Source organism: Hipposideros armiger, unplaced genomic scaffold (genome assembly GCF_001890085.2).
Source record: "Hipposideros armiger isolate ML-2016 unplaced genomic scaffold, ASM189008v1 scaffold_861, whole genome shotgun sequence".
Lineage (NCBI taxonomy): Eukaryota > Metazoa > Chordata > Mammalia > Chiroptera > Hipposideridae > Hipposideros > Hipposideros armiger.
Window position 1 is genome coordinate 426,311 of NW_017732211.1, and position 19,031 is coordinate 445,341.

Consider the following 19,031-nt stretch of genomic DNA (forward strand, 5'->3'; position numbering starts at 1 on the left):
GCAAGGGTTCAAACGACATCTTTTGTGTTATGGATGGTCCTACCCAAACCTCTGTGTGCCACTAATAGTTGGGAAAACACAAGACCTGTCTTTGTGGTGATTGTGTGTTTCTTACATTTTACATTAGTCAAAGAAAACATACAGACCAGGACTACCACCAAAGAACATAGGTGCACCACACTGCCTATGGGACCTTTGAAAGATAGCCAAGAACCCAGCTTATACACTTAGAAAACAGCCCCTTGTTTTTTGAGGCTAGGGGATGAAAATATGTACATATTCCAAAGAGTTCTTTGTGCGAACAGGTGACCCCTTCCCACAGTCTCTGTAATTAATTGAGAAATTAAAGTTGGTTGGCCTTTGAGATCTCTTGTAAAAAAGGCAGAGGTCTTGGATATTTTGGAACAAGAGTCCACTATTCTGCCAACACAGTGTGTTATTGTTATTGGAGTGTCTCTCAACAAAACGGTATTGAGTGGCGAGGACGTGATTTTGATTAGGTGGAATGACTCAGCTCTTCCCCTTAAAGAAGAGAGGACTTGTCAGAGCCTTACTTACCTCATGATCTGGGATCTCAGAGGATAGTGTTTTCCCCAGGATGACCCCGGTCAAGTATGTCCAGCATCGAGCCGTGTTGGCAAGGTTATAGCCTCCTGTCTCCATCAAGAATTGGAAGTTAGGAAAGAACAGTCACAAAACAGCAGGAGAGGGAAGGGGGTAAGGAAGGAGAGAAGAATGTTTTAATAAAAGGGCCACAGAGACAAGTCTAACTTGCAGATTTCACCCAAACATCCCACAATGATATTTTTACACCACCTAGTAGGCAGACTTCAGTGAACCGGTCAGACCATGCACAGTGTGGAACCGGCAAGTTCAGGGCCCACAAAGATTTAAAAGGTCCTCATCTATGTACCTGAGGGCTCCAGGCTCCTCAATACCATCAAGTCATCGGCAAGACTGATGAGATACCTGGAGCCCAGATCTCTTGAGATGACCTACCCAATGTGAAGGTCTGTGCAGCGCATTTTGCAACAATTCTACACAATGACTTCTGGATATGATTTTTGTGTTAATGCTATTGGCAGATACAGTCCTGGATACATCCAGGAAAGAGAAAAGGAAAATGCTAACAGAAAAAGACTTTCTTCTTTTAATATCAGCATGCCTTTCCTCCATAAAACGCAGGCCCAGTAGCAGAGATCAAAGACAATGAGATGAGGAAGGAACTGTTGACTGACACTCTGACGCATCTCGTCAGGCCCTGTCACAGTCACCCAGAAGCCATATTATGCTGGCTAATAATCAGCAATATTTTTGTTGTGAATAGACATGTTCTGCCATGCAAGCATTAGAACACTGGCCATTAGCTAAATTCCAAGAGTGTAAGGATAAAATTGAATGGTTTCCTAACCTCCAAGAAGCCTGAGGGAAATAGAGTCTGGTCTATTTTAGGTAGGGTGACCATATGATTTACCAAAATGGTACACTTTTAAGAGTAAAATGGGATACTATTAATAATTACACTGGGATCACATGTATAAATCGGGACATATGATCACCCTTTTCTTAAGCCTTTCTACTCCTTGAAAGGTCAAGGGTGCTGGGCCTTCTGGAATGTGTCTTTTAGGCCTCAGTAAGGTCCACTGAAGCCTGGGGCCGTGGCCATCTCCACTAATTGCCCATGTGTTACTGGGGGTTGAGAATTTAAGTGAAATAGTACAGGCATTACTTTAAGCACCCCTGATGTGAAAAATCTGAATTTTTAAGATTGACTTATTGGGAGTGATTATTTGATTTCAAAAAGGAGTCAGTATAGGTTTTAAGTAACAAGCTCTCTCTGGTGTCCATACAATATGATTTGATTTGCAAAAGACAAAAGTTTGGGCTGAGAAAGCAAAGAGGCTTTGAAAGGCTAAGTAAAGGCTGTCCTCAAACAAAAGTCCAATTTGCACAGATGTATGTTGTGGAAAGGGCCTTTTTTCTTCTTCCCTAACTGTACCTGTATCATAATCACTATCCTTAATGCTGTCAAGAAAAGTAATATGTCACACAGTACTTATCAATTTTATCTTTGCTCTGAGTGTAAGTTAATACATTTCCTTCCAGCATTTCGTAAGAGGCTGTTTCGTGTAAGCACTTTCAATTTTGAGCCCCCTGGAACCAGGCTAGAGTTCCTCCAATTGTATTGAGTGCACACACATTTTTATAAGGCCCTCCCACAATCTCTTCTAATTTTGGTTTTTACAACTGGTTGACAAAACAAACTAGTAGCTGTTGTATAATACATATATTTCCAGCTCAGTCTACTTGGTCATGTTATTTTAGCACATCAATCCACTCATCCAGTAAAAAAAAGACTGTGCCAGATAGATAGACAGAAGGTTCTAAGCATCTTTAAAGGCAGCTGAGGGTGTGAAAGGTTCCTTCTATTGAACAGACTCAGCTGTCTGTTGGTTAAGTACACACTGAAGGCAAGAATGTCCAATTGACTCCTTAGATCTCTCGATTTTACATTATTGTAACGAAGCCATGCTTTTTTGGGGGTCGGGGGAGAGTCATTCCTAAATTCAGCTTAGGTTTCATTAATTCATGTTTGAGTAGGGTTAGAATTTTAGTGGTATGTTTCCAAAAGATGATTACTAGAACTGAGAATCAAAGACTACACAGAGAGAAGATGGGCCAAAGTCGACTGGAGTTAACATCATCTATTCTAAATAAGATCTGATGTCACCTTTAACCCAAAGGCCTTTCCTTAGGAATTGAAATTTTCATTTCAGAATGCCAAGGAGTAAATGCACATGCTAAACTGAGCAGGAGGTGTGTGTCAGGGTGCTTCCTTATGTTGAACTTGAAGATGGCAGAGTTCACTGACTCAGGCTTCTGGACCACAGGCAGGTTGATATTATCTAATCTAAGGAAGTCAAGTTTTCCTGTGTCAATTAACAAAACATGGAAGAAGGTCAGCAAATTCTCCTGGTGACCTTCCTTTGTACTCACCTCCTCCCAAAATGAGTGTTGCCAATTGCCACTGCAGGATGTACTTAAGACACTTGCCAATTCCCACTGGAGTCATGTTAAAGGAGCACATGGGGTCCCCAGCTACTGTATCGGCTCCCAGCTGTAAGACCACTGCTTTGGGATTAAAGGCTATGTATACCTCCTTCAGTACACTGTAGAAAAGAGAAAGAAAACAAAATGTCAAAAGATCAGCTTGCTTTAGGGGTGGCAATGGTGGTGCAGCCAGCTGGAGGTATATAGCTGAATCAGCAAATGGCGAAGGGGGGGAGGGAAACCCAACTTGTCAAACTCATCAAATTTTCCACCTAAAAAGAGTGAATCAGACTGTACATGTAAATGACACCTCAGTAAACTGACTTGCAAAAAAATTCTCTCCACCTCCACCTTCAGCAAGGACCGAATATGTCCCTCTGTTTTAGAACCAAGACCTCCTTGAAATACTCATACTAATTTAACTTCAATAGCCATAGGGGATAGTGTGCACATTTACTCCAGCTTACAATCTGGGAAAATAAGACATATACATTGAATAGTTATTAAGGATGATTTCTGCTCATTTAAGACTGTCAACATACTTTATCACCTGGTTATCAATGCTTTGAAAGCATAAATGTTATCAGCTTAGTTTTATTACGCTAAAGGACTTCTGGGTTGTGAAATGCAGCCGCTCTCCCCCAATTCTTAGGTAACCAGACTGTTATAGGGAAGGGAACGGCAACAACAGATCCAAACTTATAACTCTGGAAGCACTCTAAAGAACAAACTGTAGTGGGTAATAATGAGCATAATTCGGGGTAGAATCATTGAATGCTATCAAGTCAACCTAACAGCTTTTTCCAAGTTAGAAGCCTCATAAATGAAAAGGAAGTTGTCGATGTGACAGATGACCTTAGTCAGGCTTCCAGTGTTATCATTAATTGAACACTGACAAGGTCCAGAACGCATTCCTAGGAGTTATAAGGTCCCTGCTCTCAAGGGGCTTACAATCTAGTTCCCAGACAAAACACACCAGTCCTCAAGGGCCTGAGTAACTCTCCCAGAGACATATAAACAAGTGCAAATTAACATACTTCACAGTTGAGAAAATGCAGAGTAAAAATGTGATTAAAAACGCTGGGGTTAATAACCCCTTCATAATCAACATGTCAAATTATACCAGTGCAGCAAAAGCAGAAAAATCCCAGATCCTTCTGAAACTGCAAAAAGAATTCGGGACATAAAATGCCAATCTCCCAAATTCACATGTAACCAGGGCATTGGAACTACTGAAAAGCATTCAGCTGCAGAGGCATCCTTTCACTCAAAAAACTGTTTTGTTTTGATTCCTTATCTACGCAGACAAATATTGAGTGATTGTGGAGATTACGCGAATATTATAAAACGGACGACATATGACCCTCAATACAGGAATCCTCAGACCTATTCTCTCTTTCATGTGCTTATCTCCTGGGTGCAGGGGGACGATAAGCCACCTGAATAGTAGCCCACATTTATTGAGCATCTATGCGTACAGAGCACCCTGAGCTGCTGCCTGGAGACAAAGAGGAAGAATGATCTCTGTTCTAAAAAGGTTTATAGCTGAATGGGGACGAGAGGGAGGCAAGGAAGATGATCGTTTCTCCTGCATTCTTTCCCTCGCTTCGCACGCATTAGCTGAGTGCCCTGTGTGTCCAGCATATAACTGGACCAGATGTTGCAGGAACAAAGATGAATATGGCACAGCTATTATCTTCATGTGGTTCAGACTATGTCAGTAAATAATTAAAATACAATGATGAATGAAGCATCAGAGATGGCACAGAGGACAGAGTAATCAACTCTTTTTAGATTTCAGGTGTACAAAACAACCTAGCGATTAGACATTTACACCCTTCACAAAGTGATCGCCCCATCAAGTCTACCACCCATCTGACACTGTACATAGTTATTACAATACCACTGACTATCTTCCCTATGCTGTATGTTACATTCCAAGACTATATATACATATACATATATATATATATATGTATGTATATGTATATATATATATATATATTTTAAATTATAGCTGATAGTCAATATTATCTTATATTAGTTTCAGGAGTACACTGTAGTGGTTAGACATTTCTATAATGTATGAAGTGATCCCCCTGATAAGTCTAGTACTCACCTGGCACTACACATAGTTATTGTAACACTATTGATTATATTCCCCACACTGCATTTCACATCCCTGTGACTATTTTGTACTTCCTCATCCCTTCACCTTTCTCACCCATGAGCGTAATTAACGTTTCCAGAGAATGTTAGAAAAGGCTCTGCAGGGGTAACTCTTGACTTAGGTCTTAAAAGATGAAAAAATTACAAGGAGCCACCTATCAAAATGGCTAAAATGAAAAACAATCCAGGCTGGTGGCAGCGTGGATTTAGGAGATATTTCTATGGTACAACTGATAGGGCAACAAGTATTGACACAAAAGTATAGGACACACACGTAACATTCATGGGTGTTTGGTACCGGGAGACAATTAAGGATAAAGGAAGGAAGGAAGGTGTTTCTGGGATAGTTATTTTAATGATGGCCAGGAAGGGAAAACGAGTCCTCAGGGAGTTCTGATGTAGAGGGCTCTAGATGGGTAGAGAAAAGGATAATTAGAAGCTTTGAGGGCCGGCCGAGTGGCACGATGGTTAAGAGTTGGCTTGGGACGCCAGAAGGCCCCGGTTTGGATCCCACATATGAGGGCCAGTGACACTGCCCTCCACAGCTAAGATGCTGAACAACAGCTCAACCTGGAGCTGGGCTGCCATGGGTCGCCAGCGACGGCGTAGGCTGCAGCTCCTGTGGCAGTGGGTTGCCATGGGCTACCGTGTGTAGCCAGCAGCCAGCGTGAGCAGCCAGCAGCCACTGTGAGCAGCCGTCCAGAAGCTGGCGACTGATGTGCCTCGCCCGGGAAGAGCGCAATGATGGTGCCAGCTTGGGGCAGTGAAGCAACATCCTCCACAACTAGACTGAGAAAAAAAAGACAGCAGCTTGTCTGTTCCCCTTCCCCAATTCCCCAGCGCTGTTCCCATCCCCTAATTCCCCAAAAATCTTTAAAAAAAAAAGAAGCTTTGAAAAAAGAAGGTATTTTGCACTCAGTACAAACGTCAAAGCCACTGGAAGTGAGGACAGTTCACAGAGGGCTACATGGCGGACAAAGGGTAGCCACTGGCAAAGTATAAGCACTAATGATGCTGAAAAGCAGTCCTTTTAGGAACTCTGATTTTTGCCGTTGCATGTAAGGCCAAAGGGAGACAGTGTGGAGACAGAGGGATTCGCAGAAAGGATATTGAAGCATTCGAGGCACAAAAACAACAGGAAGAGGGCTAGGTGACAGACTGGGTAGGGCAGGTGTCGGAGGAGAAGCACACTGTGCCCACTCCTCCTGGATTCACAGCAGACGGAAAGACAAATTGGAAGATTCCTTTTCCCATTGCTACTTCCAGATCCAATATCCTTTCCCCCATCAGTCTCTCCTCTTTTGAGGTCAATGTCATTTGCTTATGCTACTCAAATATCATCAAAGTTCCTATCTATATACCTGCAATGGACTCTTTTGCTTCCCTTGAGGATTTTAGCTCCTGGTTCACAATTTTTCTGCCTCTCCCTTTCCCTGTCATCATTCTGTGCAGTTCAATATCCATTCACTCTCTCAAATCTTGATTCAAACACCTACTCTTCGCTATGCTAGGCACTAGACATACAGAAAGAAGTACGACCCAAGGAGCTTATGGTCCAGTAGGGGAGGAAGACAGGAAAACAAATAACTGTGGTAAGTGCTATAACTCCCTGTCCTCCCCTCCCCTCCCCTCCCCGCCCCTCTCCTTCCATTCAACAAACATTAACTGAATGCGCAATGGGTTTACTGTATTGAAATGAGACCTGGCCCTTCTACTTCTGCGACATCGCTGTCCACTTGGTGAGCAGTGATGACCCCTGCACTCTGCTTTAGTTATCTCCAGGCATGACCAGGCTTTGGGGCTTGGTAAGGAAGCACTTGGAATTGCTCCACTTCTAACACTCTGAACTCTGAACTACTTTTTCTGTGTACAATTTTCTATCCTTACATTTTTCCCCATTGAATTTGCCCTTTGTTCTCATTACAACTCCTTTTTCCTAGTCTTTGCCCTATTTTCAAAGTCCACCGGCCTATCTTTTGAACTTAGTTGCTTCACTACTCATTTTGGAGAATACAGTTAGTCATTTAAAAAACTCCTACTAGCACACTTAATTCTCTCACTCCTTTTTTTAAAATTAAAATTTACTGGGGGTGACAATGGCTAGTAAAATTACATAGGTTTCAAGTGTACATTTTTATAATACATCATCTATATATCACGTTGTATTCACCACCCAAAGTCAAATCTCTTTCCATCACCATATATTTGATCCCTTTTACCCTCATCTACCACCTCCCTCTCCCCTTACCCTCTGGGAACCACTAAACTATTGTGTGTGTCTATGAGTTTTTGTTTATTTGTTTTTCTTGTTCCTTTGTTGTTTTCAGTTTTACATCCCACATATGAGTGAAGTCATATGGTTCTCGACTAATAATAACCTTTGTCATTCTTGCCTTGTCAATCTGTAAGCTCTTGAATAAACCACACTGTCAGAATTTTCTGCTCTGTTCTGCTGCAGAAAGCTGAGAAATGAAACCAATTGCCTCCTCTACAGTTTAGGATTATAATTTCAACAAATTCCATAAACATTTACTGAGTGTGATTAATATTTACCACTCCCTCTGTGAAGCTTGGCAATCCTGAGCTTCACCTCCAATTGGTAAACAATTACATTTCTTGCAGTAGCTAGTTTAATTTTTAAAAAATACAAGTATAATGACTACATTCTTCATGCTAAAAAAAATCAAACATAAAAGTCTATCAAATAAAAGTAAAAAAATCACCCTCTCTTCATTTCCACCTACTCCCCCAAACGCTACATAGCTTTAATCAGTTCATCAAGTACGAGGCAGAAAAAGTCTGACGTGTATTTTTCTAGATCAAACTTTTCCTGCCTCATATTGACTGAGCTGCTTGAAAGAACGTGTAAGAAATGCCTTTCTCTGCCTCCTTCCTTTCCTTGAAAACGCCTTCCCTCATAGTCCTCCTCTTCCTTAAGGCCCACTTCGCCACCTGGGCACTGGATCCTCTTCCTGTCACGCTAGGGGCTGCGTATCACTGACGGACTCTTTCCTATACCTTTAGTCTCTACCTTCCTGTTGATTCCACCCCTGTAGGTCCCAAGCTGCTCATCTCCTCCCCGTTTCAGTGCTGCCAAATGTATCCACTTATTGGCCAACTATACATACTTCTTGCCAGTTTCTGATCTTGCCGCTCTCCTGAAAGTGCTCTCTGGAAGGGAGAGACCTCTGGGTCATGATATCCAAAAGCCTTTTCTCTGTTATCTTTTTCAGCTTCTCAGAAGGAACAGCTATTTGACACTACTCAAAAACCTGTAGTTGCTCATCAATGGCTGCAGCTCCATGAACAAATACTTAAAAAAGATGTTTAGCAACTTTATTGATGCTCACATCCATACAATTCCCCCCTTTAAAGTGTACAATTCCACAGTTTTTATTTATTTATTTTTTTAATTTATTTTTTTTATTGTTAGTTTCAGGTGTACAGAACAATGCAATAGTTACCCTTTTTCACCCTCACCAGGTAACAACCCCCCTCTCCCCATCTATTGCCCTCCCACCCCCGATATCATGCTTATCTATTACAATTCCATTGAATCCGTTCCCGCTCTCTACTCCATGTCCGGAGACTATATGTATATATGTAATTATAGTTGACATACAGTATTATTCAACATCAGTTTCAGAAATACAATGTGGTTCCACAGCTTTTAGTATATGCAGATATGTGCACAATGATTTTTAGAACATTTTCATCACCTCCAAAAGAAACCTCACACCCATTAGCAGTTACTGCCCACTGCATCATGCTTCAGCCCCCCCAGCCCCTGGCAACCACTCATCTATTTTCTGTCTCTATGGATGTGTCTAATTGAACTTTCGTATAAATAGAATTCTATAGTATGTGGTCTTTTGTGGCTGGCTTATTATTTCATGTAGCATGTTTTCAAGGCTCATCCATGTAGTTGCCTGTGTCAGTACTTCATTCCCTTTTATTGCCGAATAATGTTCCACTGTTTGTATACAGCACGTTTTGTTGATCCATTCATCAGATGATAGACATTTGGGTTGTTTCTACTTTTTGGCTCAGATGAACAATGCTGCTATGGACATTTGTGTACAAGTTTTTGTGTGGAAACATTTTCTATCTCTTGGGTATATACCTAGGAGTAGAACTGCTGGGTCATATGGGAATTCGATTCTTTAATGCTTTGAGGAGCCTCCACACTGCCCTCCACAGTGGCTGCACCAATTTACATTCCCACCAGCAGTGTATATGGATTCCATTCTTCCACATCTTTGCAAACACTTGTTACTTTCTGTTTTTTTAAAAATTATTATTATGGTTTTGATTTGCATTTCACTGATGACTAATGATGTTGAGTATCATTTCATGTGCTTTTTGGCCATTTGTATATCTTTTCTAGAGCAATGTCTATGCCAATCCTTGGCCCATTTTTAAATGGGGTCATTTGTCTTTTTAATGTTGAGTTGTTTTTTATATATTCTAAATACAAGTCCCTTATCAAATACATGACTTGCAAAATTTCCCCTCCATTCATGGGTTGTCTTTCACTTAAAAAAATTTTTTTTATGGGGGCAGAGCCACGGTCATTGGTTACACATGGCTTTCATGCTACAGTGGCATAGTTGACTCTTTTAGGGAGGGTGCAGCTCACAGTGGCCCATGCGGGAATTGAACCGGCAACCTTGGTGTTATCAGCACCATGCTCTAACCAACTGAGCTAACTGGTCATCCGTCTTTCACTTTCTTGATAGTATCCTTTGAGCACAAAAGTTTTTAATTTTGATGAAATCCAATTTATCTATTTCTTCTTTTATTGTTTGTGCTTTTGGTGTCATATCTAAGAGAGTGTTACCTAATTCAAGGTAATGAACATTTACATCTATGTTTTCTTCTAAGCGTTTTATAGTTTTAGCTCTTACAGTTACACTATTTTGACTTAATTTTTGTCTATAGTTTGAGGTAATGGTCCAAATTCATTCCTTTGCGTGTTGCTATCCAGTTGTCCCAGCATCATTTGTCGAAGACTGCTCTTCCCCACTGAAGTGTCTTATCACTCTTTGTGTAAAATCAATTGGTTATACATATTTCTGGAGTCTGAACTCTATTCCATTGCTCTATATCTACCCTCATGCCAGCAACATATTTTCTTGATTACAGCAGGCTTGTAATAAATTTTGAAGGTGGGACGTGTGAGTCTTCCAACCTTGTTCTTTCTTTTCAAGATTGTTTTGGCTACCCTGGGTTGAATTTCCATATAAATTTTAGAATCAGCTTGGCAATCTCTATCAAGTCAGCTGTAATTCACAGCTCCATTTTGACCATGCTGAACCTGTCATCTTACTTTCTGCTCTACTTACTCCCTGCTCGTGCTAAGATACCTCAACCTTTCAGTCATCCATGTTCAAAACTCTGAGGCTCTTTCTGATTCTACCTTTTCCCTGCTGCTCTTCAGTTACCAGTCTTGCACCAATGTCTCTCCCACTCCCTCTCCTCCACTCCCACTGCAGCATCCTAATCTAGCTCTTAGCATCTCCTTTGTGGATCCTAATAGCTTTGCTAATTAATTTTGCTCCCTCAAGTCTCTTACCTCTCCAATCTATCACATACACACTACCGTCAGATTAATTATCCTTAGGGATGGTTTGGATCAAGTCACTTCTTTACTCAAAACCTTTCGTGTCCCTCCATTTTCTTTAGATAATGCTTAAAATTCTTAGCCTATGATTCACAATCCTTCAGCTCTGATGCCAGCCTACCTTTTTATCTTATTTTCCAATAAACCCATAACCCATATTATTCTGTATGCAAACTGAACTGTCCAAGGTTTACCTCACTCACCTCATACTTTCTTACAAGTATGCTTTTTGTCATGTACTTGTCTTGTGTCTGAAAGTCACCTTTCTACATGTCTACATCATATCTGTTCTTTAAAGGCTACCTCAAGTCCCTTCTCTTTCATGAATAAAAAGTGATAATAATAATAATGATAGCAGCTAACATTTATTGAGCACTTTATTCAAAACAGAACACTGTTTAATGCACTTTATATGTATTAGCTCGCTTGACTCTCAAAACAATTTATAAGATAGGTATTATTGTTATTATTCCTATTTTATAGATGGGGAAACAGCAGTACAGAGAGCTTAAGCAATCTGTATAAGATCACACAGCTATTACATGGCAGAACTAGTTTTTGAACCCAGAGTCCATGCTTGAAGGCACTACAGTATCCCTGCTTCCCTGACTCACTGTCCATGCAGTGCTTGTATCATTATTGTGTAACAGCAGTGGCAACCACAGCATTATTTTTGACTGTTAATCTTTCTGAGCAAGTTCTGATCACATTCTGCCTTCATTCTAAAATCTTCAGTGGCACCCCACATGCTTACAGAATATAGTACAAGTTTCCAAAGCTGCCAATTCCAGCGTCTGCACGATGTGCTCCCACGCACCTTGCCCTTCTCAGGCTCTTCACAGTCCAGCCAGACCGAAGCACTGCTGTTCTCTGCACACAGCTCGGCCCCTCCAATCTCTGCATATTTAAACTTGACCCAGCCTTCATCAACACACACACACACATTCATACACTTTGTAAAGACAGAGTAATTAGCTACTCTTTAGAACCCACATCAAATGTTACCTCCTCAGTTAAGCTTTTTTCTGAAGTACTTTCTCCCTTTAAGTACCCACAGCATTTTCTCTTTCATGGCTCTTGTAACTTTCCACATTTTATTGTATTCCAATTTGTATACATATGAATATATGTGTATAGCGCTCTATGCAGATATGATTTTAAAATCTCTACTAACTTCCTTGAGGGTAGACTCAATACTTTATATATAGTAGGCATTCAATAAATACTCATTAAATGAATAAATGAATGAGATAGCACTCCGGATTGCTTTTGGGAAAGTTTCCCTAACCACTGCAACAGTTTGCTACCCTGCAAATCATTAATTTTCGGTTTTGGCAAAGTATAAAATCTCTTACCCAGAAAGGAGGGGAGGACAGGCATCTCATTACACTACATTAGTAACTTCCCTGTAAACACACAAGACATTCATTTGAAATGCAGTTTTCTTGATGAGAAACCAGATCCCTCAGTATTCAGCACCCTGGTTTTCAGACAAGGCTATGCAAATGAGGGAGAGGCTGCGGCAGCTGCTTCTATAGGCGCTGATTGGGGAAAAGCGGTTGGTGCCTGAGGAGCATAAAATCCAGGGGTGATGACATTAATGGTGCTTACAGGTAAAAGGAAAAGCCCAAGAAACAAATTCTAGAGATATCCCCTTTTGTTTTACTCCATCAGGGTAGACCAGGGGGGAACCAGGTTTGGTTTGGTTTGCTTTGGCTTGGTTTGTTTGTTTTCAAATACTTAAAGTCCTAAAAGATTAATCTCAGGGCAATGGATGCCAGAGAGATGGTGTTACAGTTCCCCAAACGTGTCCCTCTAGCGAGACCTTTGACCCGTGCATGCTCCCAGCACGTTTGGTCTCCGGACTTCCAGCTTGTAAACTAGCTTAGACCAGCCTTATCATGTCTTCTTTCCAAGAAGCACTCTCAGCACCCTCTAGAGACTTCATCTAGGGATTAAAGAAATAGGCATTCAAAGCTGAAAAAACAAGATGGGTAGGATGCAGGAGAGAAGAGAGAAATATCTGTTACCAATGCGGTGAGCTCCCCAGGGCAGCCTGAGAAGGGATACTGCCAGTAGGAAAGCCTTTTCCACCATATCAACTGGAACCCTATTGCACTGAATGGGATGCAGAGGGGGGTTCTGTCACAGTTACGCTTTCCCTCAATTCTCTCAATGCTATCTCAGCTCAGGTACTGCTGACTCATTCTATAGCTCAGCCCGCCAGGGGGTGCAGCCTGTGGTAAATGCCTCCCCTGGTGACTTCCTGAATATCGGGGGTGCAGGGAATTGGGGACGGGGTCCCTGTGGTGAGGCTGATGCGACAGTTTTGTTTGGGGCTATGGGTACCTCTTGGCAATATCCAGAAGACATTTCCTCTAAGTTTCGCTTTCTGCTTTTAGCATCAGGCAAGCTGTACTGGTTTCATTAACATCTTTAGTACAAAGAACAAAACAGGAATCCCAAAGCCATAAAAAAGCCCTTCAAACCCCTAACCCCCCCCCCCCCCCAGAAACAAGAAACAAAAATCTTTACATCACTTTTGCTGTTTTAACGTTCAGGATGTAGCTTCTTGACACTTTATATGGGCATCTTTTCTCTCATTGCTGAGTCCATTATAGAGAAACATAGATTCTAATTGGCATGTCTTTCTAACATAACTCTACTCATCAATTAGATGTCACCTTGGCAACAACAAAAAAAAGGCTATTTACTATTTTTAGTTTGTTAGGACCTATCTGTTTAGCTCTTTGAAGTACACCATTCTCATTCACACAGGGGAAAGTGAGTCATCCAGAATTGCAGGACCTCACCAGTGGTCTAGACTGAATTGTCAGAGCCAGAATTACAACACTAATTCTAAGAGGCCACAGCAAGCTGCGTGTATATTATTCAGACAGGGGGTGGGGTAGGAAGACAGGCAGGCTGGTTCGGAGAGCTAAGCTTACAGGAAAACAAAAACCAAATGAAAGAAGACTTCAAGGATATGAATCCTAAGGGTAGCTGTACTAATGGCTCTATTTGCTCTGGGGTAGGGCATTTTACTCCCACAGCACACATGGCATTCTGCTCTGCGTCACATTCTCTGGGCCATACGTCTCAGCTACCCCCTTTGTAGCTTCCACAACGTGGAGTTCGGGGTCAGACAAAGGTGGATCCAGCGCTTGTATAGCAACTTGGACAAATCGCTTCACTCCTCTGAACCTCGGTCTCCTTCTCTGTAAAACCAGGAGAATACTGTCTCGCTCACAGGGTTATTGTGACAATTAAATGATATGACATTTGCACAAGTCTTCTGCCAACACCGGGCACACAGTAAGCACTCCCTAATGCTGAATGAATGAGTGAATGGCCCTACGTCGGGCCCTCGGAGTGCTGTGTTCATTCTTTTGGCTCACAAGGATACTGTAGAGCTCAGCACAGCACAGCACGGCCGTGACTTCCCCAATGGCAGAGAGAAATTTCAGTGTCGCTGCCCGGTTAGACCTGTTCTGAGAATACAGTAATTCCTTTCCCAGTGCTGCCAATCTATTACCTTTCACCAAACACAAAATTCACTTTAAGAAGGGGCAGAAATACAAGTGCCTTTCTGTTAGATAGAGGTTGGGAGGATATATTATTAAAATTGAAGCCGACTTCTCTGATTTCTTAGGCAAAAACATCAGACTAGAAGCCAAATAGCTATTCGGCCTTTGCAGACCCTGGATAGGGATGCCCTTGGGGGAAAGGGGAGAGCTGGAGTCAGTCCAAACTGTAGTTACAACATTTGCATGTATATTTACTACTCGTGCTTATGCTCTCTGCACTAGTTTTTACTCTCTAAGCCTTGATGAAGTCACAATTTACCTAGAGCCCAGTTTAATACATGCAGGTAGCATCCCAGCCCTGTATCTCTGTTTCTCGTTTCTTAATCATACTTCCTACAGTCCTTATATACCTGATACCTCTTCTTTTTTTATTCAATCGCTCTGATGTTCCAACTTAGGTAGACAATAATGATTTGTTAACAGTGCACATGCCCCTAGCCCTTCCGTCACCCTTCTTTACCCAGGAGAGGCCCCCTACAATGCAAGCTGCAATCCTGCCATATAGTTAGCGCCTGGTACAGCTCATCAAAATAGAATACCCTTTCCCAGATGATGGAAATCTATGCAATGCCGTCACACAATGAGGTGTGCAAGAAAGAGTTTGGGGATTGATTTTCATCATTTACTTGGTATTGCGTGCTTTTTGTGCGACTTAAAACGAAATGCACTTTTATTACTTTTAAGTACTGCACATAGAGTAAGTCCAACTCATCATATTTTAACAGTTATTTTTCTGGGGCAGGATGGATTTTAAACATGCCTATGCTCGAGTGTCTGGTGGATCATTTAGGATCAGTGTCCTGTTGCTTGATGAAATCCAGATCACTTCAATGAGATCCAGATGGGGAAACTGGGTCTCTGGCAACGGCTGCCAGATCTTGTCCATATGAAATCTCTCCGGTCTGTATGCAAATTCAAAACTCCATATCCTGGAAATCCCAAACCAATCAAGTGGCGCTCCGCTTCTCAGTTACTGGACTAAACACAGGGAAGCGATTCATTCTTCCCTGAGGAAATAAGCATTTCTTCCATACATCTATCTTGGCACAGAAAGGGCTGGGTAAGCACATTAATAGTGTAAACAGGCTCGCACGGGGGATGTTTGTCCTACTTCAGAGAATCAACTTTTTATGCACTTTGTGCACATCCACTTACATACCAACAATTGATATGCTAATGACAAATGATGTTAGTCTAGTTTACATTATAGCGTGTCGAGTGCTTGAAAGCAACACACATGCATTTAAAAAGAGCCCACGGCTCGGTCTTCCTTTCCTCTCATCAGGCGGACTTAGTGAGGCTTTCCTACATTTACATAGGATGGATATTTTTCCACTTGCATCCCTAATATAGTTAAGACCTCCCCATGGCTCCCCTTCCCCTTCAGGACTTGCCCATATGCACACACAGAGACCCCTCACTCCAACGGGCATGACTCTTTCCTGATTGTGTGTGGGTAACAGAGACCAAAGGCAGCCCGACTTTTCGTCAGGTGGGGCACCGGGTTTGACTTAATCTCTGTACAAGCCACGTCAACAGAGCACAACGAGGCTAGACTGAAGTGACACAGCAGCCCTACGTTAACGGGTGGAATTCTCCAGATTTCCACTGTGAGCAAGGTCTTCCTGTCTCTGGACAGTTTCACAGTGTGTTCTAGCATCAGAATCTATTAAACTGCTGAGGAAGAACTGGGTCACTTTCTCCAGGGGCAGGGATCATTCAGCACTAAGAAGAGAACAGAGAGGGGGCACATCAGAGTGACAGCCAACCCACAGAATTTCAGGAGACGGTCCTACTGGACTTAAATGGGGAAAAAAAATCCCCTGTGAAGACCGTTTGCTGGGGGTCAGGGGCTACTTGGTGCAGGGGTTTAGGAACTGGTCATGAAAGACACTGGCCAGGAGGGGAAGGAGGAGAATGTTAAAAACTGTCCCTCTAATCACCTGGATTTAAAGCTCCAAGGAGCAGCTGAGGGGAAAAAACCCAGCTCTCCATGGCAACCCTAAGCACGTCCTGGGGACAGGCAGGGCGAGCTCACTGCCAGGGTTCAGGATAACCCAGATAATGAAGTACAGTGTCCCCCCTCCAAATGAGCCTGGGTTCTTCGGCAATTAATGATTTCTGAATTTAATATTTTAAAAGACACATCAAACTAGGAGCAGTAAATGAACAGCCCATTTTGGCCTCATTTCCACCTGTGGCTAACATTAACAGTGAATTTAATTACTGTCTGAGTCATCCATTTTTCCACAAACAATAGGCAGATTTACATTTGCCTTACCAGGAAGAGGCGAGAGAAAAGTTTATCAAATAGAACAAAAGCTTTTGAAACAAATATCTTACTTTCAGAGAGCTGAGTTCAAATTGCAAGGCTTATTATAAAATGGATTAGCAGCTTGTTACCTTTATCCCTGGGCCAAAGTGATGGTCAAGGTGGTGCAGCTGTAACCTAACTGAAGACAGGTAGAAAAAGTATGTAAAGGAGTTTCACCATCTCTCAGACTGTGATGAAAATGGGGATGCAGACGGAGTAAAGGCTATATAATTATTTCTCCTGAAATGCAAATTTCTAGAGAGTTCTTCCCTTGTCATCAAATGGACAATTTTTAAATATTTGTATTGCTTAAAATATTTACATATGAATTGTGCATTTGTGCTGCTTTTGCCACATCACCAAGCCCCAAAAGAGTAGGTTATAGGGAATACAGTCAATGATATGGTAATAAGGTAATAACTACATACAGTGCCAGGTGGGTACTAGTCTAGTCAGGGGGGTCACTTCTTAAATTATATAAATGTCTGACCACTATGCTGTATGCCTGAAACTAGTATAAAATAATATTGAATGTCAACTGTAATCGAAAAATTTTAAAAGGGGGGGAAGGTAAAGGGGAATAAGAGGTCCAAATTTCTAGGTATAAAACAAGTAAGTCGTGGGAATGTAATGCACAGCATGGGGAATAGAGTCAATAATATTGTGATAGCATGGGACGGTGTCAGGTGGTTGCTGGACTTACCATGGTGACCACTTCTTTATAATATTGTCTTAGCTCTATTTTTAATAAAAATCTTTAAAAAAGAGTAGGTTATAATTGTTGGGTTCTTTTTCACTGAGGATCTATCTACCTGCTTCTAAAACTGAATGATAAGAAGTCTGGAATCCCAAGTGGAAGATAAATTCTAGATGACTTATCATTATAATGAAAGAAAAACCTATCATCATGAAAACATCTCTTCTTTAAATAGTAACATTAAAAGTCAATAGTGTAAGGAAACATTCCACTTAAATGTCCTTTAGACATGTCCCTTGGTTCTCATTTTATTCCATGGTACTAGATGAACAGCTTACAGCATGGATGGAGAATCCCAGCCCCTACAGGTAGATGCAGCCTTCTGCCAGGACCAAGAGATGATATAAATTATGTCTACAGTTGCAAAAATGCATAACGTTCAAAATCTCTAGCAATAACAGTCTAAACACACACACACACACACACACACACACACACACACACACACACACACACACACACACCGAGAGGATGCTAATTCCGTGAGAGGACCTCTATAAAACGACATGTGACACTATTCACTTTCTAAAGCAGGAAGTCAGGATTTTCTCCATTGAAAATAAAGGTAAAAGCAGATTTACATAATCTCCCCACTTCCAAACTTTAATTAGGAGTTTCAAAGCTAAGAAGTAAAACCTGGCAATATTTATTCTTCATTTCTATCCATAAAATTACAAATTAAATCCTCAGGATTAAGAGATTCTTTAGGGGGGAAAAAAGGTAAATTGCACTTCCACAAACATAAACACAATGGATTGTGTATACTACAGCTCATGTGGTTCATTTGCATAAACATAAAAGGTTTCTTTTTTTATTATTTTTTTATTTTTATTTTTTAGCTGAGCCATCCCGCCACCTGTTGGCAGCTCCGCAGCTGCTCAGCTCGGGCTGACTCGAACCACTGTTGCTCAGAGCTCAAACTCTTGAGCGAGCTCTTAACCAACTGAGCCACTCAGCCAGCCCAAAAGGTTTCTTTTTTTAGGGGTTTTTCTGTAATCCCCTGAGATAAAATTTTCCAGGAAGTCTTTGGGATAGTATTTTTTCCTCGTGAAGAAATTGCATACTTCCATGTGACACTCTGGGGACAATGTAGCTGATGGTTAACAAGCAGGCAGACGTGGGTTCTAACTCTGGCTTCACCATTTACTAGTTGTACAACCTTAAGCAAATTAATCTTTCTAAGCTCCAGTTTTCTCATTTGTAAGATGAGAAATGAGAATATCAACCTTTGTAGGCGCTGTAGACTGGATGTTACTATAAGGATCGAATAAATGTTTTGTGCAATTCCCGGTACTCAGCTAAGCTCCAGGGTGTGGGGCCATCGTCTTGTTTACCACCACCAGTGCCTAGGTACAGTGCTGGCATAAAGCAGACAAGAAACACTTGCCAAATGAATGAATAAAATAGTGTCATTATACTTAGACACTCATACACAAATCCCCTAGGTTGTCGCATGGTACCCCCCCCCTTTATTCTTGTTATTAATAATTAATGCTTTAAAAATTCTATAAGGTGACTTGAGGTGCTCAA

At 41.5% G+C, this 19,031-nt stretch overlaps 1 protein-coding gene across 6 annotated transcripts in view; it reads right to left on the reverse strand.

The window, feature by feature from the left end:
• HDAC8 (histone deacetylase 8) overlaps positions 1 to 19,031 on the reverse strand; it is a 182,834-nt gene that overhangs the window by 106,072 nt on the left and 57,731 nt on the right. For 4 of the 6 annotated variants that reach the window (XM_019629579.1, XM_019629578.1, XM_019629580.1 and 1 more), the window contains exons 8-9: positions 2,998 to 3,170; positions 559 to 653 (exon numbers count right to left, since the gene is read on the reverse strand). In XM_019629579.1, the coding sequence (XP_019485124.1) occupies positions 559 to 653; positions 2,998 to 3,170 (268 nt within the window). Of the gene's footprint in view, positions 1 to 558; positions 654 to 2,997; positions 3,171 to 11,719; positions 12,410 to 19,031 lie in introns of those variants that run through there. The other 2 variants (XM_019629587.1, XM_019629583.1) reach the window with 1 other exon arrangement.